General features: G+C 41.2%; 1 protein-coding gene across 1 annotated transcript in view; it reads left to right on the top strand.

The window, feature by feature from the left end:
• The window catches only part of FANCM (FA complementation group M), a 226,066-nt gene that overhangs the window by 144,636 nt on the left and 57,027 nt on the right, over positions 1-24,403 (top strand). Inside the window, exons 8-9 of the mRNA XM_089657217.1 lie at positions 8,625-8,717; positions 22,286-22,473. Coding sequence (XP_089513343.1) covers positions 8,625-8,717; positions 22,286-22,473 — 281 coding nt within the window. The remainder of the gene's footprint in view (positions 1-8,624; positions 8,718-22,285; positions 22,474-24,403) is intronic.

The following is a 24,403-nucleotide window of genomic DNA, read 5'->3' as shown; positions in this document are numbered from 1 at the left end:
CTTCAGGAATTCTTCTTCCTGGTCTTGAAGGTCTTCATGAGGGATGCCAGCCTGCTAGGCAGGGGAGAAAAATCTGGACACCCTCTTTGAAAACAATCATCAGCGATCTCTCTCTTGCACAGACATTCAACATTTTAGTTATCCCATCACTTGACCTCTGGACTGCAAGGTCATCTGACCAGGGTATATGAGTCTGTTGTTTTTTTTTTTTTATTTATTTAAATATTTATTAATTTTTCATGTTATTACATAAAATTCATAAGAAGAGACATAATACATATAAATAATCCATACATTTCTACTTTGTCCCTTCTATTTACCTCTTTTCTTTCCCTTCCCTCCCAACCCACCTTTTCCCCCCTTCCCCCCTCCCTCCCCTCTGCAAGGTCTCCAATCTCCCAAGGCCCAATAACTTTAAGTAACTTCCTAGTTTAGAGTTTTCTATATTTCTCTTTCAATCCTGATTTTTCCCATCGCGATTGGTATAATTTCAACCTGTCTTCCTGAGTATAATAAGATTTTTCCATTCTACTAATCTGGTTTACCCTATTGATCCAATCCTCCTCTGTCGGCACCTCTGTCTTCCACCAAAACTTGGGAATCAACCCTTTTGCAGCACTTAAATAGTACCATACTCCTGATTCTTTGTATTTATTTACTGTTGTCTCAACATTATGTAGGAGACACATGGTTGGGTTTAATCCTATGTCATTTCCAGTTATTATTTCTATTAATTTGACTATTGTCTTCCAGAAAACCTGAATTTTTGGACATTGCCACCAAATATGAAACACCGTGCCCTCCTCCCCACATCCTCTCCAACACATTTTTTAATTCTCCCCCCTCATCCTGTGCTCTGACACGATGGCATATTACACCGAGCACTAACACTTATAATTAATCTCAACGTCTCTCATACTAACACTCTCGTGAACTAATCTAAATATCTTATTCTGTTGATCCTCATCTATCCCCACCCCCATATCTCTTTCCCAATTTGTTATAAAAATTAACTAACTTTGTGTCTGTGTCTAATTCTGTGAGAATTCTATACATTTTTGTGACACCGTGTTTCCCATCTCGACGTGTTTCTAAACACATTCCACTCCTTTTTTAATCTCAAGGGTTTTGGGAGAGTTCCAATAAAACATTTTAATTGATGATATTTCCACTCATCTATTTTAGTAAACATATCACCTCCCCTCTCTTTTAAGTCTTTAAATGTTCTCAATTCCCCCTCTACCAATACGTCTCTCAATTGGATATCTTCCTTTTTAAACCATCTCGCTGATATCTCATCTTTTCCTGGAGGGAAGAACTCCGTGTTTGCAAGAGGCATTAATATAGAGTTGAATTCCCATTTCATGTGTTTATGTAAATTATCCCATATCCTTAAAACATTTAAAGTATAAGTACTTGTGCTTTCTTTAATTCTTCTATAGTGTGCTGGAACCTATATCATCTTACTCAAATTAATTCCACTCAATTCGTTTTCTATTTTTACCCAACTTTTCCCCTTATAATTAAAAGTCCAATCATAAATTCTTGCTAAAATTACAGCTTTGTAATATCTCTTGACATCAGGTAGTCCCATCCCCCCTTTCTCTTTAGTCCTACTTAGTGTTTCATATGATATTCTTGGTTTTTTATTCTTCCATATATATCTTGTTAACATTCTTCTCATTATCTTAAAAAACGCCTCTGGGAGTTTGATTGGGATCATTTGAAATCTATAGAGTATTTTAGGTATAATTACCATTTTAATTAGGTTTATACGTCCTAACCATGATGGGTTTCCTCCTTCTAATCTTTTTAGTTCGTCCTTAGTCTCATTTATCAGAGAAATATAGTTTAGTCTATACAGTTGTTTATATGAGGTAGCAAGTTTTATTCCTAGGTATTTTATATCTTTTTCTCTCCACATAAAGGGGAATTCTTTTTGTAGCTTTTCTTTTTCACTCTTTGGTATATTAATGTTCAGGATCTCTGTTTTTGTTGGGTTAATTTTTAGATTTGATAGTTCACCATATTCCTTCAGGATCTTCATTATACTTGGTAGTGTTATTCGGGGATTGCCTGCATAAAACAACAAGTCGTCCGCAAAGTCCGCTACTTTATGTTCTATATTTTCTATCTGTATTCCCTTTATCGCTCCACTATTCCTTATTATTGATAGCAGGGGTTCCAATGTCAAAACATACAGCAAGGGGGACAGTGGACATCCCTGTCTTGTTCCATTGGACATCCCAATGGATTCCGACCTCTCCCCATTTACCGTGATGATTGCGGTGGGCTCCCTATATAATTTACCTATCCACTCACGCATTCTCTCTCCAATCCCCAACACCTCCAAGTTGTCTATCATAAAGCCCCAGTCCACTCTATCAATCGCCTTTTCGGCATCAATTGACAAGAGCACCACCGGGACTTTCCCTTTTCTACTTTTCTGGATAAGCATCAAAGTTCTCAACCCATTGTCTGTACCCTCTCTCCCTGGGACAAAGCCCACCTGGTCTCCATGGATCCATTCGGGCATTAGATCTTTCAACCTGTTTGCTAGGACCTTTGCGTACAACTTGGTATCGGTGTTTAATAATGAAATTTGTCTGTAGCTAGAGCACTGAGAAGGATCTTTTCCCTCCTTGTGGATGAGAACGACATGGGCCTGAAGGGATTCCCTCCTCCCCTCCATCCCGCCTCCCAGGTCATTCATATATTTCCTCAACTTTGGTAACAATAGTTCACAAAATTTTTTATAGTACTTAACTGTATAACCATCCGGGCCTGGGCTTTTCCCTCCCCCTGTACTTCTTAATGCTGCTTCTATTTCTTCCTGGGAAATTTCCGCATCCAAGGAGTTCAATTGTGTTTCACTGAGCTTTGGCAATCCCGCATTTTTTAAATATATCTTCCTTTTTTCGTTAATACCTTCTCTAATTTCTTTTGGTGACCCTTGGTGACTGATGTTATACAACTTTCTATAATACTCCGTAAATACTTTAATGATTTCTTTAGTTGAGTGAACCAACTCCCCCTTAGGGCTTTTTATCTTTTCTATATAATTCCTGTTTTTCTTTTTATTCAGAGCTCTCATTAAGTATCTTCCTGGTCTATCTCCCCATCTATATCTTTCACTTAACACTTTATTATATACTTTTCTCCTCTCCTCTTCCATCAATCTCTCTAATTCGTCTTTTTTATCCATTAACTTCTGTCTTGTTTCTATTGTTGTTTTCTTCTTATGTATCTGCTCCAACTCCAGGATTTCCTTTAAGAGTCCACTAACCCTCTCTCTTCTTTCTTTTTTCTTCCTTGCTCCCATTGCAATCAAGATTCCTCTTATATATGCCTTATGACTTTCCCATACTGTAGCTGTCGATACTTCCTCTGTCTCATTCTCCTTGAAATATACCTTGATCTCTTCCCTGATCTTCTGCACGATTTCCTCATCCAAGAGAAGAGCCTCATTTAACCTCCATCCTAAGCCTCCCGTCCACCTTTTTCCCCATCCTATTTTCATTATGACAGGGGCATGATCTGAGAAAGTTCTTGTCTCTATTTCTATTTTAACCAGCATTTCAATGAGTTGGTGATCTATTAGAATATAATCCAGTCTCGAGTATATCTCATGTGCATTAGAGAAGAAGGTATAGTCTCTGTCTTTCATATGCATCATTCTCCAAGTATCCACCAATTGGTACTCGTGGATCGCCTTCTTCAAGGCTCTCAGAGACCTACCACCCTCTCTCTGCACAAGGGAGGTTGCATCCTTTTGTGGGTCCATACAAAGGTTTAAATCCCCTGCTATTATCAAACGCCCTTTTTTAAACTCTATCAGTTTTTTCAGCAAACCCTTCAAAAAGATCTCCGGTTTCTTGTTGGGGCAATATATATTGGCTAGTGTACACTCAATTCCCTGTAATTTACCCTTCAAGAACAGGAATCTCCCCTCCGGGTCAGTCCTTCTATCTTCCAACTCAAATCTCATATTCCTTGCCAATCCTATTGCCACCCCCTTTGCTCTTTTAATTGGAGAGTCAGCGTAATACCATGTTGGATAATATTTGGATTTTACTTTCACATTTGATTCTATCTCAAAATGTGTCTCCTGTAAAAATACTACTGACGTAGCCCTGTGATGTAACTCTTTAAACAACTTAAATCTTTTCCCAGGACAGTTCAACCCATTCACATTATATGTTATAAACTGTATTTCTTCCATCCTTCTTGATTCTGTCTATCTCTCTTCTGATTCGTCTCCTCCTGTTAGGCCCCCCTACTATCTTGCAGCATATCAACCCAACCTCCCCTCCCTCTGGTCCCTCCCGCCCACCCCCCATCTCCCACTCCCCTCCTTCTCTTCTTTTTCCCCTACCCATTTTTAGGCTTATGGACTGCCTACAAATCATTTGTGGATCTGTTTCCACCTTTTGATTTAAAATTTAGGGCGTAAGCTCCGCCCATGTACGTCTCCCCTCTCCTCCGACCCCCCCAGATCCCCTCTCTCTACCAGCTAGACTCAGAAAGAATCTTTACTTCTCTCCCTTAACCGAAGCTTCCTGGAGAACCTCAACTTCCGGGGGGGAGAGACCAGGGGCGAGAGAGAAAAAAAAAAATTATTTTCTACTTAATTCTCCCTCCCTTCCCAACCCCGAAGCCTCCGTCCCCCTACCCCTGACCCGCTGCCAGTCCTCTTTTCTTGTATTCTCTGTATCTCCTTTATCTTCTTCTTCCCACCCAGCTATCTCCATTCTTTGCAAGTCCAGTCTATCACAAAAGTCCCTTAGTTCCTCCGGGAATCTCAAATAGGCTGTGACCCCGTTTTTCCAGCCAATTAGAGATGCTGAGGTACCCCATCTATACTGCACATTCTGTTTTCTCATTTGCTCCAGCAGGGGTCTCAGGGATCTCCTTCTCCATAGGGTCTCTGCTGTTAAGTCCGCATAAATTTGGATAGTCCAATCTCCATACTTAATTAATGATCTTCCCTTAGTTTTCTTCCAAATCTCATCTTTGACCCCATATTTTTGGAACTGGACAATTATGTCTCTCGGTCTTTCCTTCTCTGTAGCCTGTTTGAACTTTCCTATTCTGAACACTCCGTCCAACTCGATAACATCTGTATCAGGTCTGTCTCTTATGGAGTTCAGAATTTTTTTAACTAGTTCATATAGCGTTTCCCCTTTTGCAGTCTCTGGGATTCCTCGTACTCTGAGATTACACCTTCTTTCTTTATTTTCTTGAGCTTCCATCCTATAGATCAATTTTTTCTGGGAGTTTTCCAATTGGTTTATTTTTTTCCTTAGATTATCTATGTTTTGGGCCTGGATTTTAACTTTCTCCTCTGATTCTTCCATTCTTGTTAGCAGGTGTCCCAAATCATTACGGATGGCTGTCATTTCATATTTTATCGTTTTTTCCAAATTTTGAAACATTTCTATCATCTCCTTCTTATTTGGTACTTGTAGTTCACCATCAGATTCTTTTTTTCCCGAGCCATCCACTATTTGTTGGCTACAACTGCTATTCATGCCCAGTGATAATCTAGGACTGTTTCCTAAGCTAGTGTCCATTTCCCCTTTTGCGCTTGCGCCTTGGGCCCTTTCTGGCGTAATATTTCCATATGATGTAAATTTCTTTATTGTTCCTGTTTGGGACCCTTTGAACCCTGCTCCCTTGGAACCTTTATTCTTCATATTCTCAAGATGGGATTTTACCGCTTCTTTATGTTTTATGGACCAGACAGGCTTGCTGTTTTTCCTATGTGTTTTTACTCTCCTGGGATCCCTGGGCCTCCTCTCTTCTTCTCTTCCAACCCCTGGGAATCCTCCCCTCCCCTCTTTCACCCCTTGGACTCCTGTGTCACTCAAGGGTCCACAACACAGTAAGCCCCCAGCAGCACTCACTCACCCTTCCCTTCTCAGGAGGTGGCTCCAGGCTCGTGGCTCCAGGCTTATGTGGAGGGCCTTCCCTGCTGCTCAGTCCTGGGGGGGGGCGATTCCTCTGGGTTTCCGATGCTGTTTTTCTTTTGGATTCGTCCCAGGGAAGCAGGATGGGTCTCTTTGCATTCATGGGTCTCCCTGACCCAGGGTCGGACAGCCAGCCAGGGGGAGCTTGCAGCAATAGACCTGCGGCTCCCTGTCACATCAGGAAGCTGGCCGGTTTCCTCGTTCCCCCAGTAATGCTCCGCGGCAGGTCACGTGGTCCCGCAGCGTCTCCTCTCCTCTCCACCGCACGGATCTCCCACTCATACTTCGCCGGGGGATCCGGCGTGACACTGCAGCCTCAGACCAGCTCCCATCTCCGGCTCTCCAGGTTCACCTCCCACCTCGTCCAGACTCCGGTGAGTCAGCACCTAATGAGGGTCACTGGGTGGGTCGGGAAGCGGGACCCAGCAAGGAGCTAGAGCCACTCGCTCCCCACAGCCGCCATGTTCAGGCTCCTCCCTCCTATGACGTTCTCTCCCGTGTTCATTGTTGTTACCAATAGGAAACCCACCCTGAATAAAGGGTATATGAGTCTGTTAACGCCACTGCATCAACCACCAGGGAGGAAGCAGAAATTTCGCAGCTCAAAGAGAAGCCAGCCAGATTCTGATTTAGGGTGAACTCTGTTTTGGCCCTGTCCACTGTGCATATTACAGGGGTGGAAAATTGGTAGACAGACTTAAGCTGTCACTGTCTGAGGTGAAGAGACCATTCTCCTGTGTCTAAAGTGTTTTGAAGACTTCTGTCACAGGTGGAGAGTGTCAGACATGGATCTTCTGGCTTCCAGGCTCAACAACAAACTTTGCACGTTTGTCTCCAGGTCGAATGATCTTCTATATATAACACAAAAAACAGCGCAAAAATTAAATAAATAAAAATAATCACAAATAAATAAATGTCCGTGCAAAAATATATATATAATATTTCAAACATAAGTCCTTATTTTCCCAAAAAATATTATATATATATTTTTGCACGGACATTTATTTATTTGTGATTATTTTTATTTATTTAATTTTTGCGCTGTTTTTTGTGTTATTTATTATTAGTGGTTTTCACTGGTGCACAGCTGCATAATTGTATACTTTCTTTGATTGGCGCTGGGATTTTTTTAGTTTGCGAATGATCTTCTAGCCTTCACGGTGAGTTCTCTGGATGCTCTATGGGATCAGTTCCACCCGATCTATGCCTTTTCCTTCACTCTGCAGTATTGAGATGACAGTTATTCTTGGCATTCTCATTGCACCAAGCTGGCTCAGTCTGATGCAGTTCTTGGACCACATCAGACTCCTGTCAGGCTTTTCCATATCATCCAGGTCTTCTATCCCAAGGAGTGGTTTACCATCCTGCTTCCTTGTTTCTGGCCTTAACAACCTAGCTCTTGAAGCCTAGATCCTGAGGGAGAGGGGCCTGTCAGATTCCGTTGTCACTATACATAGGCAGTTGACTTCTTACAGTCATCTACTGCACTTGTTAAGCATATTTCTTGTGCAAAGCAGGGAATTTCTGTCTCAAGAACTACTCTCTGGGATGATTCCTGTCTTCTCTGCAAAAAATCTGGACTAGATAACCATCTGACCTTGAGTACCATCAGGGGTCAAATTGAGACCCTAACTATTCTTTCAAAAACTGCTTGCCTTGTATTTTTTTACAGGGGGTCACGCACATTGTTCCCCCCAGTGACTCCATAGCATCAAATGTTGTGTGTTCTCCAAAGGCTGTAATTTGGCAAAGAGTTGGTGACCTTTATTTTTGTGGGTCACAGAGACAGATGCGTTCAGGGTTTTTTCTTCCTTCCATGTGACAAGGACATTGTTCTCCAATCTCTGTCCTGCTCACGACATCCCATGGGGATCACCTTAAACTGTCTGGATGTGGTACATGCTGTTTTAGTCTGATCTTGCAGCTACAGCTTGTTTTAACCAAGTTGACTCAGTTTTTCAGTTCTGCAGGTCTCTGTAGGGGACTCTGTGCTTCTTATTCTCCAAGTAAATTCAATAACTAATCATTCAATCTTATAGGCTCAATAAGGTTTTACCTTTCTCTGTCAAAGCTCCCTCCTTCTAGGTCGGTAAGTGCTTCATGGGCTTTTCATCAGCAGCCAGATGTTTCTAAGACCTACAAGGCTGTCACCTGGTTTTCTGTTCTCACGTGTTTTGCAGTGTTGATTATCAGACCTTATCTGGTGCCACCTTGGTCTCAAGGTTCTTCATGCATCTCTGTAAGCTCTGAGCCCCTCTGGTAACCTTACTTGTGGTCCTGTTAGTGTGTTTGCAGTGTTGCCCACCCTCGGTTGAATTCCTTTTGGATGTCCCTATGTACCTGAATTACCATCCTATGTCTCTTTTTAAAATACTAGGATTTTTACTCAATGCAGAGGATTAACCCCTTAGACTCCACAGTGAGTATAAGAAGCATGCTTTACTGCATATACAGACTGATTTTACTGTTGTGTTTAGTAACACTTTAATGGCTATCAAGAAGTAACATTTACCAGTGGTAGCTGACTGCACCTGATAGAGAAACCCTCTTCAGTTAGCAGATCTAACATTATGCTAGTTCTGTGTTTAAATTGAGTTATAAGTGCTACTTGTATAATTTTTGGTCATATCTAATGTTTTTGTTTATTTTTTTTAGATCCTGATGTTAAGCCATTTATCTACAGCCATCCGAAGTTAAAAAAACTGGAGGAAGTTGTTATACAGCATTTTAATTCCTGGAATAAGCTGGGTAGGTTTCTAATACCCCACTGAACTGCTTTGGCGTTTACATCATCCTTGAGATGTTTGCACATAAAGATCAACTCCAGCCATTAATGTGTAAAAGACCATGCTGTAATCCTAAAATGTGTTTTTAAAAGCAGCTAGCATAAGTACCTGAATCGGGCTTTATATTCACTTCAAACAACCCCTGCCCATCAGGAGTGAGATAGTTACCCCTGGTTCACATATCCATGTACCTGCAGTCCGTGTTTTGCGTGGACACAAGAGCCCATTCATTTGAATGGACTCCCGTGCCCCAGGACACGCAGGGAAGAAGTCCCTGCACTTTTTCTGAAAACGCAGCCTGCACGGAAACCTTGGTTCACAGTGGGGTTGCGATTTCCAGTGGTGGTGTGCCATTAGAATTAATGGCACACGCGGGTGTGCATTCCTCTGTGCGGGTGCACATATTTTTGTACGGATCCACAGCGGCACCACCCGCACATATGTGAACCTAGCCTTAGACATGACTGCCAACAAGACAAAGTGGGAAAGTACATGCCTACTTGGTTTACATGACTAGTGTGGTGATGCTCCTTCTTTGTCTATTCAGCAGCCTGGAGTTAAGTTCTTGACCAAAGTATTTATTTTGCAAAAAGTCATACTAAACAGAGAATTGTTAATTGCCATAATTCACGTAAATCATATATATCATGCCATTGTATTTTTTTTTTTTGTAAATCCTGTAACTACCTTATTCCTGCAGCACTGTTGTGTGGTCATATCACCTTTCCCAGTTCTTTGGCATCTGCAGGGAAATATCCTTGGCAGGGGATTCAATTACTCTGTTGATGTATGCTCTTCAGTGTGAGTCTGTCTGGCCAGCCCTGATAGTGCTATTCCAGTCATATGACGAAACAAAAGTTTCAGAAGAGCAAATCAAATTTAATTATAAATAGCAATAAAATGTTTTTTAGCTCCCTATAAATATTTTTTTGAACATCAAATGTGAATGTTTTTTGCATTAATATGGTGAAGGTGTATATGGAGTGAGTGATGACTGACACTAGCGTTTATTTTGTCAGATGGCATCTGCATCCAAGGCTCTTTTTTACTTTACAGGTATTCGAAATGAAATTTGATCTATTTAATGCTGATTTGTATTAAAACGAAGCTTTATTGTCATATGGGCAGATCAGAAAGAGGAGGAAACACAATGCTAAGAAAGGCATTGAAAAATGAGCATGCTCAGTAGAGGTAACCAGCTGGCATACACAATCTCAGCCTGCAGTGGGGACACAGAAGATGGGAGGGACAGGTGATAGCAGAATCAAGCAGGCATATTTTACTCTACACAAAATGAGTGCTTTAGTGGCCTTGTGAGTATGCACACGCTGTTCTGTACCATGTAATGAGAGTTTTTCATAGTCTGGGTTTAGTGACCCTTTAAAGCAGAACTTTACTTTCTCAATCAACATTGACTATTTTTATTTCTTATTCTGCTAGCCTTAGTAAATAGATAAGAAGGTATATTGTACTTGTTTAAAACTTTTTTTTTACCCTTCAGTTTCTTCCTGGTTTATGACCTAGGATACAATGTCATTCATCCCATGAGTCTTCATGGGCATTTTTTCTTTTATCTGGAAGGGAGGAGTTTTCTCATCTAAACACACCTCCTGCTTGAATGCCTTAGCTGAGGGCAGATGGACTCCAGGAAGAAAATGCTGCATTAATTTTCCCTTTCTCAAGATGACCACATCTAGAAATGCTGAGTGGATGTCTTTTTTTTTTTTTTTTTTTTAAACTGATTTCTCTACAAAATAAAGCATGGAAATATGGTGGGTGAGTTTGCTTTGAATAGTAACCACTTCCTTCCCATAGGAGGTACCTGTATGTCCCCTGGTTGAAGTGGTTCTACCAGGATGATGCCTACAGGTACAGGCATCATCCCAATATTTTTGTTTTCGGCCAACAATTCCCTTGAATATAAAAGCCATCCTAGCGGGGGGACAACCCATTCCGCCGCCCTCAGGTGCCTTTCTGGGATGTCCTGTTATAGGGGAGCCCAGCACTTAAGCTAGTGGTCGCACTGGCTTACAATGGAGGTTTTCAGAGATCAGATAGTCTCAAATCACAGCTATGGTATTAGGAGCTGTAAGCGGACAGTATTTTGTCACTTCCAGTTCCTGTCTTCTGTTTGCAAGCTATTACTAGCTTGTACAAGCATCGAATCAAACCGATCTTGGTCGGATCTGATGCTGTAAAGGGCAGAGGAGACAACTGGGGTCTAATAGACCCCAGATATCTCTGTAAAGAGGACTTGTCACTGCTGATTGTTGTCACAGGGGATGTTTACATTCCTTGCAACAGCAATAAAAGTTTAGAGATGGTGTAAAAATAAAAATGAACAAAAAAAAGACATTTTTTAAAAGCCCGCATCCTCCCGTGCTTGTGCACCAAGGTGTTAGCATGTGTCGGTCCTGCACGCAAACCTAAACGGGGATTACACTATACATGTGAGGTATCATGGCAAATTAGAGCAATAATTCTAGCCCCAGACCTCCTGTGTAACTCTAAAAGTGGTAATCTGTAAAGGCATTTAAAGCATCACCTATAGAGACTTTTAGGTACTGTAGTTTGTCGCTGTTCTACAGGCGTACACAGTGAAGTGTGACAGGCTGGGTATCTATTCGCCGTAACACCATCTTTTATATTCTTCAAAAAAATGGGTACTATATTGTATTTGTGTGCACTAATATTCATTTTTTCAAAACTTGTGTTTATGTGCCATAAAAAAAAATTGCAGCACTCACAATTTTATTCTCTAGGGCGGGGATCTCCAAACTGCGGCCCAAGGGCCGGATGTGGACCTTTGCTAGCCTTGATCCAGCTCTTGGTGCACTATTCCTTCCAATGATATGAGGTACTATTCCTCCCTCTGACACCAACAAAGGGACACTATTTCTTACACTGATACCAATGAAGGGGCATTATTCCTCCCATTAATAGCAATGATGGGAATTAATGGTATTAATAGGAGGAATAGTACCCTATGTTTATTTTCACTGATTCTGGACCTGGGGCATTCTTTACCTCCACTGGTCACAACCTAGCCCTCCTAAAGTTTGAAGGACAGTAAACCGGCTCTTTGAAAAGTTTGGAGACCCCTGCTCTAGGGCCTCTGCTTAACCTCCCTGGCGCTATTCCGAGTGTAGCTCGGGGGTTAATTTTCAGTACCAAAAGCGGTAACCCCGAGCTACATTCCGGATTACCCTGCAGCGTTGCTAAGGGATTCCCTCGATCACTTACCTTGTCCTTTGCTCCTGCGATGTCCCCCCTGCAGCAACCCCGGCCAGCATCCGGGTTCTGTTCCCTGCGAGCCTTGGGACGTACGGGGGACGGAACCGGCAGGATATTCAAAAATGTTAAGTTACATTCACTCAATACACTAAAATCTGATAATATAACATTCCTGTATCAAACCATTTCACATACATTTTGTCCCGAGTGCTTTGTCCTGTGCCCTGCCTGCATTTTTACTGTTCTTTCTGCCTGGAAACTGAGAAACGTCCATGGCGTCCAAAAACCGTCCCTTTTAGGTTACAAGCGATTTTAGACCAGCTAGAGAACAGCGATAGTAAATTGGAACCACTTGCAGAATTGAGTGATAATGATTCGTGGGGGAAACTCGTCATCAGATACTGAAAGCGATTCTGCGACTTTGCTCAGTGATGTGCGAACTTGGAGCTCTATTTCAAATTTCAGTGGTTTGATTACATTATTTAATTACATTTATTATTATAATATTTTTTTTATGATTATTATATTATAATTTATGATTTTGTGTTTCAAATTTTATCATACCCGGGATGTTCACTAGACTTTTGTTCGGACTGATTTCGGTGAGTTATTCCTAAAAATTATAGGCCTACAATAAAAAAAACAACATATTTCCATGCAAAAAAAGTACCGCTTTGAGCACAGAAATACTGACATAATCAGACCGCTAGGGAGGTTAAAAATACATATTTAAAATATTTGGGGTTCTAAGTGATTTTCTAGCAAAAAATACGGATTTTACATGTAAATAACAAGTGTCAGGAAAAGGCCTGCTCTTCAGTTGGTTAAGTTCCACTTTACCTGTAGTGGTGAAAATGGAGGTCACAGACCTGCCTGGATTACAGGACTGGTAGAACATAATTACACTAATTATTTTTATCTTAAACCATTCACATGCATGTGTTTTAACTGTAAATTTAACTACTTAACTGTTCATCTTTATCTTTCAAACTATTTGCAGTTCTAGTCAGCCACTCTTTAACAGCATTTACTTTTGTCACCACGTTGTCCTTGTCATCGGGTTACATGAAGCTGCTTTGAGATGGGAATAGTTTTCTGGAATCATTCGTGCTGTGTAAATGGCTTTTGTGGCAAACTGACAGACATTTAGTGAGAAAATACTTTGTGTGCTGATGACACAGGAATGACCTGTGTGTTTTCTAATCCATTTAGAGGAGAGGGTGAAATACACAGTAGGTGGGGAGGGAGAAACGATAATTGAGAGTGCAAATGATACAAACATCAGTATTAATTCTTGCCTGCGGCTTTGTATTTTTTTTCATTCCATGTGTTAAGAAGATGCATGCTGCTATTTGACTTTTCGTAAACAGAAAATATGTTCCGATTTTAGCCTTTGCCCTGTCTGATTACGTTGGTTTTTTTTTTTCCAAGGGCATTGATTAGAATGTGCTACCAAAAGCATGGTGGTTGAAAATGTTTTCATTTTACTGTAGTTTGGATGTGCTTGAAAGATCATAAAAAACATAACTTTTTCCTTGTTTCAATATTTGATTTGGAAAACCACTAAAGTTCTGTTGTAAATTGTAGCACCTTCAGTAAGCCCATGACTTTACCAAAGGCCAAGTACATCTTTAAAGAAAAAAAAAAGTTTAGGATTTTTTGCACAGGAGCCTGCAAAACAATACAGCTTATACGTTACTATGAGTGCATTAATAACTGCATTTGTGTTCTGTTGTGAACTACAGGCTTGTCTGCTGCGGTGGCAGACAGGACTTGTAGTTCATTTTCAGATCTCTGTGAATGAACGACGTGGTTGTTTGTCAAATTACAAAATAACAATTACAAAATGTTTTTAAGCAAGTTTCCCAGTCAAGCAATAGTTAGAAACATTTATGTTAAGGGCTGTTCTTACGACAGTGGCATGTGCATGGGGCAACACAGAGCCCAAAATGTGCAGATTGTGATCAAATTTTCTTTTTTTTTTCCTTGGTCTGTCAATCTCTAGACATTTGAGCAATAGGATTGTAGGAGGAAGAGGGTCAGAAGACTATAGTTAAGAAAAACACAACCAAGGTTGATCGGTAGATGGATTTCTGTTCAACCACAATGGCCACACATGGATCAAAATTCAGCCAGTTGTTGCTGAACCATCTGAATTATGATCCATGTATGGCCAGCTGTAGACCTTGTACACACAGGACAATTGCATACATGCCCTTTGCAGGCCTGCATTTTACCAGCATGGGGGTGCACAGGCGCATCCCCCTGTTGGCAGTCCCAAAGCTGCTGTGTCCCAGTATGGTATCTTGTGAGTGCGGGTCCCCAAATGCACACAGGGTGAGTTCAGGGACCCAGCCGCGCTCCACATAGATGTCAAATTGATGCAGACAACAATGGGAGTGCCAGCATAGGGATGTGCATTCCCATGCCAGTAAAACATGGCCCTTCTACTGCTCTTGCCATGGCCAAGCTACTCCTGTGTTTGGTAGCTCTTTCTTTTGCCTCATGTCTGCCTATTGTCATCAATTGCTCCCTGGGCTTAAAGTGTATGTAAACCCTTTGTGAAATATACCAAAGAAAGCAGTTTCTTATCTGTTCAAGAAGTGCAAACAAAATACCTGTTGATCATGTCAAATTCACTGCTGTTCTGTCTTTTGTGCACATATCCTGTGGAGTCTCATAAACCCTCCTAGTTATCCTGGAACTACTGAAGGGTTGGTCTCTATCAGGGTCGATTTGATTTAAATCACTAGTCAGTAAGGCTTGATTTAAATCCTAGTTTTCTACATAGACTAATTCTTGCTGGTATAACTGTAATATACAAGTAGATGAAGATTTTTAGAATAACAACTTTTCATATTAGTTTTTTTTATCCCCAGTTTAATAGGTTAATCATTCATATTTGGACAACTTTTCTGTTGTACTTAGGAAGGAGAAAAATAATCATTACCGTAATAATAACAATTTAAATAGATTTATTCAACTGAAACAATAACATTCCAGCATATGGTATTTGCTTAAACAAACATCCATGTTTGGTAACTAATTTGGCTAAACAAAATATATATATTTTAAGAAACGTAGACTGTCAGCCCCTTCCCCCTCACACTTAGTTTCACTTTCTTCTTGTGCAGATCTATTCCACTCCAAACAATCAGAAAAATATTGTTTCTATTCTATTCACTGAACTTCTTGAAACTTAGCACTGAAGGGGTTGATTCTGTATTCATAGGTTTGTAGAAGTTAGGATGAAGGTCTTTTTCTTAACTCAGTTCATGTTATAACATTTTTGCTGTGAAGAAGAGGCATGTGATCTCCGCTGAGTCAAATTCAGTTTTGAGAACTGCAAAAGTAAACCAAACATCTGTGATAATATCTTGTAGGCAGAGAAACTGCCCAATAATCTTACAAAAACCTCTAAAAGAGCCTGACATTGTGAATGGATTCATGGAATTTATTTACCAAAAAAATTAAACATATACAGCCTTATTCTACATAATTAAAAAACTAATCTTTATTTCATGATGGAATAACCTTTGGATGGTAATATATTTTCCTCAAAAAGCATTTTATTAAAAAAAAATCCGATTTAAATTAAAAAAAATCCTTTTTTTTTTTTTGATTTTTTTTTAAAAAAAATCATTGATTTTTATTCACCCTGGTCTCTGTTGAGATTAGGAAAAGTGGAGAGGGTTTGAGTAGTTTAGGAAAAGGCAACTTGGTAGAGCTGACACCGCTTAGTTCTTAAATTACTGTGTTCTCAAACCTTTTATAAAAACCTGATGGGTTCTATTGTTCCCCAATCGTTTTCTGCCATTTGGAAGGATTAGGGGGTTCACATATGCAGATTGCTTTTAATAAAGAGACTTATAAAGCCGGTTTCTTGCTGGTGAGCTCTAATAGCTTACCACAGTTCTGGTTATTTTTCACACTACTTTTCAGAATAAATGACATGTCTATGTGGGCTTAAGTGACCTGTAAAATTCTATAATTTTTGGGTGCGCTCTTACTTGGGCCGGTTAAACCAAACTGTGCCCAATTTCTTTTCTCCTGTCTCCTCACTCCCCTGCTGGTCTGCACTCACATGGACTACTATTGAAGTTTTCCTGAGCACACTTCCCAACTCGTCAAACCAGCGATCCCTGTTTTCAGTATAGTCCTCTATGAAGAGAACAATGCTCTGGCATGGATTGCATTTGCACTGAAGCAAACTGTACCAGATCACAAGTGAACCACACCTGGGACCACCTCTTTCAAGTGGTCCTGGTCCATGGTTCAGTGCCCTTGCACTACACAAACCGACCCAAAGGACTTGACCATGCCTGGGACTGGTTCAGAGCGCTGATGTGCACTCTTAAATATCCCTACACTTTCATATTTTCAACTTGCTCTTTCACTGTGGGTATGTTGCTTCACAGCAAAACCCAGGCAAGAGGCTAAGTTATTTTTTAAATGCCTATATGTAAACTCTTCTAAAGGGAAAATGGGAGTCACTTAGATCAATTTCTAACTAAATCTGGGATCTGCAAAAAAATAAACAAAGCTACCATTGCAGTAGTGCCCATCACAATGCAATGGTTAAATGCTCATTTATTTTAAGTCTAGGGCATAAGGGAGTAGGCACTACTACTTACCTGATTCCTTGCTCTGGTCTTCTCCTTTTTTCCCTGAAACCTTGGGTTGTGAGTGGTCCCTCACATCCAATGGAAGACTATTAGAGTTTGTTTACTTTTTTTGCAGCCCTTTCCACCCTCTCTGAAATGTGATAATGGTAGATAAGCATCTTCTTTTTATATTTCCTATCTTTCCCCTTAAAAGCCCATACCACCACGCTGCAACTTGGTCATGGTATGGTTCCATTCTATTGAATGGGTCACGTTTGGTGGTATTGCCCACCTGACTGCATTAGGAAGGAGAGTTAATTTTTGGTGTGATGCAAAGAATCGTAGCTGTGGCATTTGCACAACCCACTCAAGCTGCTGTTAGGTTTACGGGGCAGTCGATTGGTAGTAAAACTACAGCTCAACACCCCCCCTTCCCCGGCCAGAAGTGTGACCTTAGTCGTGCACTATTTGAAAGGGGATAAATATGACAGTCTTCAACTCCTAGACCTAACAATTATGTAACCTTTGCAATGGGGGGGGGGGGGGGGCACAGGAGTTGGGCTTTAAACACAGGTTTTTGTTGCATGCATTCATATATTTAATCATTTTTTTTAATTGCCAAAATATTTTAGAAGTGGTCTTCAAAACTTTTTGCACTTTTTTTCGAATTCTATTTAGGAATTATACTAAAGTGCATGATCAGCCGGCTTGCCAGACAGACTAGTCACATGACACTCTTAGACATGACTAATTACTACTCCTCCCACCCTCACTGTATCCAATGAAAACATAAAATGATGGAAACTTTTTGAGTGCCCCCATACATTCTACTGAACCAGTTTGCTGGGCACCCCTGCTAGACAGTGCAGCCATTTCCCCAAATTATTCTGCAGCAGCAGTACAGCTTGGTCAAGAGCAAACTCTAGTTTTGTGATGTGACAAAAAAAGATCTGTAACAACCAAATGTTATCACTCTGCTCACTCATAATAAAATCTACATAACTAATGAAAAAGTAGCAATAACTATTTTGTTTGATATCCGGCAATTAGAGGTGATAACACATTTGACCAATCTTTAGGTCAGTGGTCTCCAAACTGTGCCAGATGTGGCCATTTGCTTGCTTTTATCTGGCCTTTGGGGCAATATTTCATCCTCCGACACCAACAATGGGGCATAATTCCCTCCACTAAAACCAATGAAGGGGCACAATTCCTCCCAATGACTCCAATGATGGGGCATGATTCTTTCCACCCAATGACACCAACCAGGGAGCTCAATTCCTCTCATAGACTTAAAAAACGGGGCATTGTTTACTCCCACTGATGTCAGGGCATTTTCTACTTCCAATAGCTACAGTCCAGCCCCCCCTAAAGTCTGAAGGACAGTAAACTGGCCCTTTGTTTAGGAAGTTTGGAGACCCCTGCTTTAGGTAATCTTGGCATTATTGCAAGTTATTAATTTGCATCTCCGATTTCTGTATTTATGTTCTATGTGAATGTTCTTTTGTGCTCCAATTTGCAGACGTCAATAAAGAGTAAAATGTAGTAATCACACATTTTCATCCCCCCTTAACAAACTCTTCAGAACCTGTTACTAAAACGGACTTGTTTTGTACACTAATTGTAAGGCATTGTGGGCACTCAAACGGCATCCGTCCTATCTCTGTACAGTGCTTTCAAAGCTTGTCTGTTGTGACGAATATTGAACTATAGGTTTTTTATCTAGGCCAGCTCACAGCTTCTAATTTCAGAGAATCGATTTGTATGATCTGTTCATTGTGTCATGCGAGATGGCTAATTGTACAGAGTGCGCTCACTTCTGGCTCCTATCGATCATTTATGGAGGGGACTGAGGGCAGAGTAATTAGAATGTTTTTAATTGGCAAACGCTTGCTCAGTTCGGAACCTTTGTAGTTGATTTTCTGAAGGAGGGGTCAGCAACCTAAGGCACACTTGCAAGGGTAAGCCATATTCAGTGTCACCCAGAAGACCAATAATCAAGTTTACAAAATGTTTTGATATTTCTCAATAAAACATAGCTGTAGTAAAGTTTAACTATCATCTAACCTGTCCTGTAGTGAGTCTACAAGACAAGTTCTGATAATAAATGTACTATTAGTAGTACAACTATGCATGCAAACATTTAAAGAAATACAGTTTGGTGCAACTATGTATGGTGCTATACCTGGCTGATGCACCTGGATGTGTTTGCTGATTGGATGTGGTGGAGAGGCAGTGACGTCATGCTCTCCACCTTCTCCAATCAGAACGCTTTGCATTCATTCAGAAATGTCAAAGCATTCACTGAATGGTACCCATGCCAAGTGGCCTACCTGTGTACACAATGCAGCAGGGCAGCCACTCGGCAACTATTTTGTGACCTAGATTTATCTTATTTCCCTTTTAATTTATAGTGCCATTATATTTATCTACTATATAGAGCAGTCTTATCCCAGAAACAACCAGGGAATAATTATTATTGGTCTCCTAAGTAGTATCACATATAGCAGTGGATAAATTGAGGGCAGTTGTACATGTAGGGAGCTCGCTTCTCCTTAGGCATGCACGTGATGCCCAGCAAAAGCACAATGGCAGCTCAAGGCGTCCAGTGCAGCCCTGCACCCAATTCAACCAACTGTACAAAAATTGGCAACCACCCGAAACTATAACTAGCCTTTGCAATAACGTGCACATGGAAGGGCGATGCATGTTACAAGCAAACAAAAGATTTCCCAGCACACTTAACAGCCAACCTACAAAATAACCAAATCGGCCCTGTCTAACAATTCATGCTAAAACAGAGGGTTTTGTTTGCACACATTTGCAAATTTATGCGTAGGCTGTAGTGCCCACGTCGGGGCTCCTCTGTATACTGCAGTTCTATCTCTATAAATGTCAGTCTCCAAAGTAGGAGCATATATAGTAGTAGATAGATTATGGGTGTCACGCGCATCCCTCCTTCCAGGCTCACCTGCACTTAATCTATCCACCTCTAAATGTGCTCCTACTTGGTAGCCTCTGAAATTTATAGACCGCAGCATACAGAAAAGCCTTAATGTGGGCACAGTGGTTTACGCATATATTTGCAAATGTGCGCAAACAAAACCCTGTTTTAATGTGAATTGTTTGTTTAGGTGTGTGTGTGTGTGTGTGTGTGTGTGTGTGTGTGTATACACACATACATACATACATACACCCTTACACAGTGGGGAAAATAATTATTTGATCTCCTGCAGATTTTGGAAGTTTGCCCACTTATAAAGAAATGAAGGGTCTATAGTTTTTATCATAGGTGTATTTTAAATGATAGAGACAGAATATCAACCAGAAATCCAAGTTGCAGCTAGGTAAGTGAGTAAAATAAGTATTTGATCCCCTACCAACCAACAATAATTCTGGCTCCCACAGTCTGTCTATGTGCTCATGTGGTACACAGATTAGTCCTGTCAATTTTAAGAAGGTTCTCCTAGTGACAACCTATGTTTATAAAGAATACCTGTATACAGAATCTTTCTTCTATTCAAACCTCACCACCATGGGCAAAGAGCTGTCAAAGGACATCAGGCACAAGGCTGGAATAGACTACAAGATTATAAGCAAGAATCTTGGTGGGAAGGAGAAAACTGTTGGAGCGATTATCCACAAATGGAAGAAATACAAAATATCGATCAATCACCCTTGGTCTGGAGCATGCACGATTTTGCCTTATGGGGTAAGGATGATCATGAGAAAAGTGAGGGATCAGAACTACAAGGGGGGGAACTCGTGAATGATCTCAAGGCAGTTGGGACCACAGTCACCAAACAAACCATTGGTAACAAAATATTCCACTATGGATTGAAATCCTGCAGCGCCTGCAAGGTCCCCCTCATCAAGAAGGCACATGTACAGGCCCTTCTGAAGTTTGCCAATGAACATCTAAATAATTCAGAGAAAAATTGGGATAAAGTGTTGCAGTTAGATTAGACCAAAATTGAGCTCTTTGGCATTAATTTGACTCTCCGTGTTTGGAGGAAGAAAAATGCTGACTATGACCCTAGGAACACCATCCTTACAGTCAAGCATGGAGGTGGAAACGTTATGCTTTGGGGCTGTTTCTCAGCTAAAGATACAGGCTGACTTTCCCACATTGAGGGGCCAATGGACAGGGCCATGTATTGTAAAATCTTGGATGAGAAATTTCTTCCCTCAGCCAGAACACTGAAGATGAGTCGTGGATGGGTCTTCCAGCATGACAATGACGCAAAACATACAACCAAGGCAACAAAGGAGTGATTCTAGAAGAAGCACATTAAGGTCATGGAGTGGCCTAGCTAGTCTCCAGACCTTAATCCTATAGAAAAGTTATGTAGGGAGCTGAAACTTCGAGTTGCCAAGCGACAACCAAGAACCCTTGAGGATTTAGAGAAGATCTGTAAAGAAGAGTGGACCAAAATCCCTCCTGAGATGTGTGCAAACCTGGTAACCAACTATAAGAAATGTCTTACCTCTATGCTTGCCAACAAGGGTTTCTCCACCAAGTATGAAGTCATGTTTTTCTCGGGGATTAAATACTTATTTTACTCACTGAACTGCAACTCAATTTACAACATTTGTTTCATGTGTTGTTGATATTCTGTCTCTATCATTTAAAATACACCTATAATAAAAATAGACCCTTCATTTCTTTAAGTTGGCAAAATGACAAAATCTGAGAAAACACAATTCCAAAGTGCCCTGTCACAGCTATACGAGTTTCTGTATATTAAATCAAGCCACACTCAGCTTTTTTTTCAGGTGATGGTGGATAACCATATCCCTCTTAAGTGGTAATAGAGAATGTGCGGAGGAATCTTCTGTAGATGAAGTTCCAATGCATTTCGCCCAAAGGGCTTCTTCAGGGACAAGTAGGTAGAATTTGATCCTGTGACAGAATCAGACACAGATAAGACATCTATTGATATACCAGGACACATGTAAGGACTATATGCGTGCACACCCAAGGGACACAGTGCATCCACATCAGGGGGCCCCTTTGAACCCAACCATCTAAAACCCAATTAGTGAAGAGATCTGCCAAAATAAAATAACTTGTTGGTCCCGTGATGACAATATAAGTTAGCTCATAGTTTGGCTCCAATTCAAACTACCAGGAAAGCACATATAAATCCGCTCAGAAGGTCGGGGCAAAAAGACATATCCAAAAGCAGTCTATATAACTCATCATAAGAGGATCTCTATGACCTCCAAAATGCATATAAATTTTAGGAACCTACCTCAGGGACAGGTGTTTGAGTTACATGCCATTATTGTGAAATTGCTGGGAGAGAAATGTTAAGGACATAACGTCGGTGACAGTGTGGGTGGCCTGGGCCCTGAGGGATGGGTATTCGAGTTTGATGTAGGTGGCCCTTTTCAGGCCTTTCTTAAACAAGTTGTCCTCTGTCCAAAATGTACACCTATCTGTTGAAAGAATGTCCCATTTCCTTAAGGTTTAGGAAGGCTGCTGAATCCTAAGTCATGGAGTTCCTATGTGGCTATTAATGCTGAATAAATTCCTGGCCTTTATTAGAACTGAGGAGGCTATTTGAATGAGTGGCTAAATTTTCTCAATGTTGCCAAACAAATCAGTGTAAATAAACTGTATACCACTAGATTTACTATGACCTGAATAAATGAGAACCTTAACAGACATATTTTTGCTGTTTTGCAGGGCAGAACTCTTCTGGAAAATCTCCAGAAGATACTCGGATCATGATCTTCTCATCATTCAGGGACAGTGTCCAAGAAATTGCAGAAATGCTTAACCACCATCAACCCACTGTCAGAGTCATGACATTTGTGGGGCATTCCTCTACTGGAAAAGGAGTAAAAGGCTACACCCAGAAAGAGCAGCTTGAGGTGGGACAGCACTGCAGAACATTTCCATTGGGGCAGTTGACCTTTGTTTGTACTGTTGGTATATTGGTATGGACGCACTGGACACCTCTGCTGCCATTGTGCTATATGCTGGGTGTCCAGTGCGCTCCTGTGCCTTTGAGGGCTGGGCTCCCTCCAGACATACCTGCCCTCAGTCTATCCATTATTATAAATGTGCTTCTACTATGGAGGCTCTCAAAATTTCTAGAGTTAGGAACTGCAGAAAATACTGGAGTGCCGTGAAGAGGCTCTGCAGCTCACAAATGTATTTGCAAATGCGTGCAAACTAAATCCATGTTTTTAGCATGAACTGTTAGACAGGACAATTTGGTTGGTTTCAGGCTGGTTGGTAAGTTGAGCTGGGAATTTTTCTCTGTTTTGATACACCCAGAAAGAGCAGCTTGAGGCGGGACAAAACTGCAGAACATTTCCATTCCTACTCTACCTGGTGTTCAAGCTACAATAAGCAAATATTTTCTAAAAACAAGAGCTATGTATATTTAAAGTGTTACTAAAGGCAGATTTATTTTTTTTTACTTAAAATAACAGACATGTTATAGTCACCTGCTCTGACCAGTGGTATTGCACAGAGCTGCCCCAATCCTCCTCTTCTCTAGTTTCCCACCTGCCATCCTGGCTCCTCCTCTTCTTTGTGTGTCCCCATAGCAAACCATTTGCTAGGGGACACACGCTGTGTGCTCGCCCCCCTCCACTTCCTCGTCACCGCATTTGATTGACAGCAGTAAGAGCCATTGGCTCCTGCTGCTGTTTGCATTTCTTCTCTCCTCTCTTCTTCCCACAGGAATCAGAGTGCTGATCTCTTCTCCCCTCTCTTCCACTTCACACGGGGAAGGTGGAGCACAGGAAAACTAAAAACATGTTTTACTTTAATACAAGCAATGCATTAAGGTAAAGAAACATTTTTAGGTTTAGTATCACTTTAAATATTGGTGTGCTTTGTGGATTTCATCCAGATCCATGCAGTAATGCATTGTGAAACTTTCCTCTGTACAGGAGCTTCCTTTATTAAAGACCAGTTACTGCTTCTATTCCCCAGAGTTTTCTGCAGGCAGACTGCAGTGATTGGAGCTGCTGGGCTTCCTCCCACATCTTTGCTGCCTGCGCAGGCTGTGTGCAGCTCAGAGATGTCACACCCAGTTTGTCAAGGTACTAGGAGTATGAAAAGGAATTTGGTGCAAAATGGATTTGTTCTTTGTGGTTATGAATGAGTTTGTTTGTTTTGAGTTTTTATGCCTGGGGGTTTATCTTTAATTGTTGTCATGAGATACTGCACAAAAATGCTTCCTGGACACTATACGGTTCTACAAAAAGCATAGGGGGAAATAAGTCCTGTTTAAAGTAGATCTATAGGCCAGTGGTTCTCAACCTTTCTAATGCCGCGACCCCTTAATACAGTTCCTCATGTTGTGGTGACCCCCAACCATAAAATTATTTTCATTGCTACTTCATAACTGTAATTTTGCAGTGGGAGGAGTAGTGCCATGTCATTGGTGTCAGTGGAAGGAGTAGTGCCCCATCACTGATGTCAGTGGGATGAATAGTGCCCCATTGTTGGTATCCGTGGGAGGAATAGTGCCCCATCATTGGTATCAGTGGGAGGAATAGTGCCCCATCATTGGTATCAGTGGGAGGAATAGTGCCCCATCGCTGATGTCAGTGGGATGAATAGTGCCCCATCGCTGGTGTCAGTGGGAGGAATAGTGCCCCATCGCTGGTGTCAGTGGGAGGAATAGTGCCCCATCGTTGGTGTCAGTGGGAGGAATAGTGCCCCATCGTTGGTGTCAGTGGGAGGAATAGTGCCCCATCGTTGGTGTCAGTGGGAGGAATAGTGCCCCATCGTTGGTGTCAGTGGGAGGAATAGTGCCCCATCGTTGGTGTCAGTGGGAGGAAT

The sequence above is a fragment of the Staurois parvus genome, unplaced genomic scaffold (assembly GCF_062004578.1).
Source record: "Staurois parvus isolate SC_StPar_1 unplaced genomic scaffold, SC_StPar_1.0 ptg000978l, whole genome shotgun sequence".
NCBI classification, from domain to species: Eukaryota; Metazoa; Chordata; class Amphibia; order Anura; family Ranidae; genus Staurois; species Staurois parvus.
This window is presented reverse-complemented; position numbering and strand designations above follow the sequence as displayed.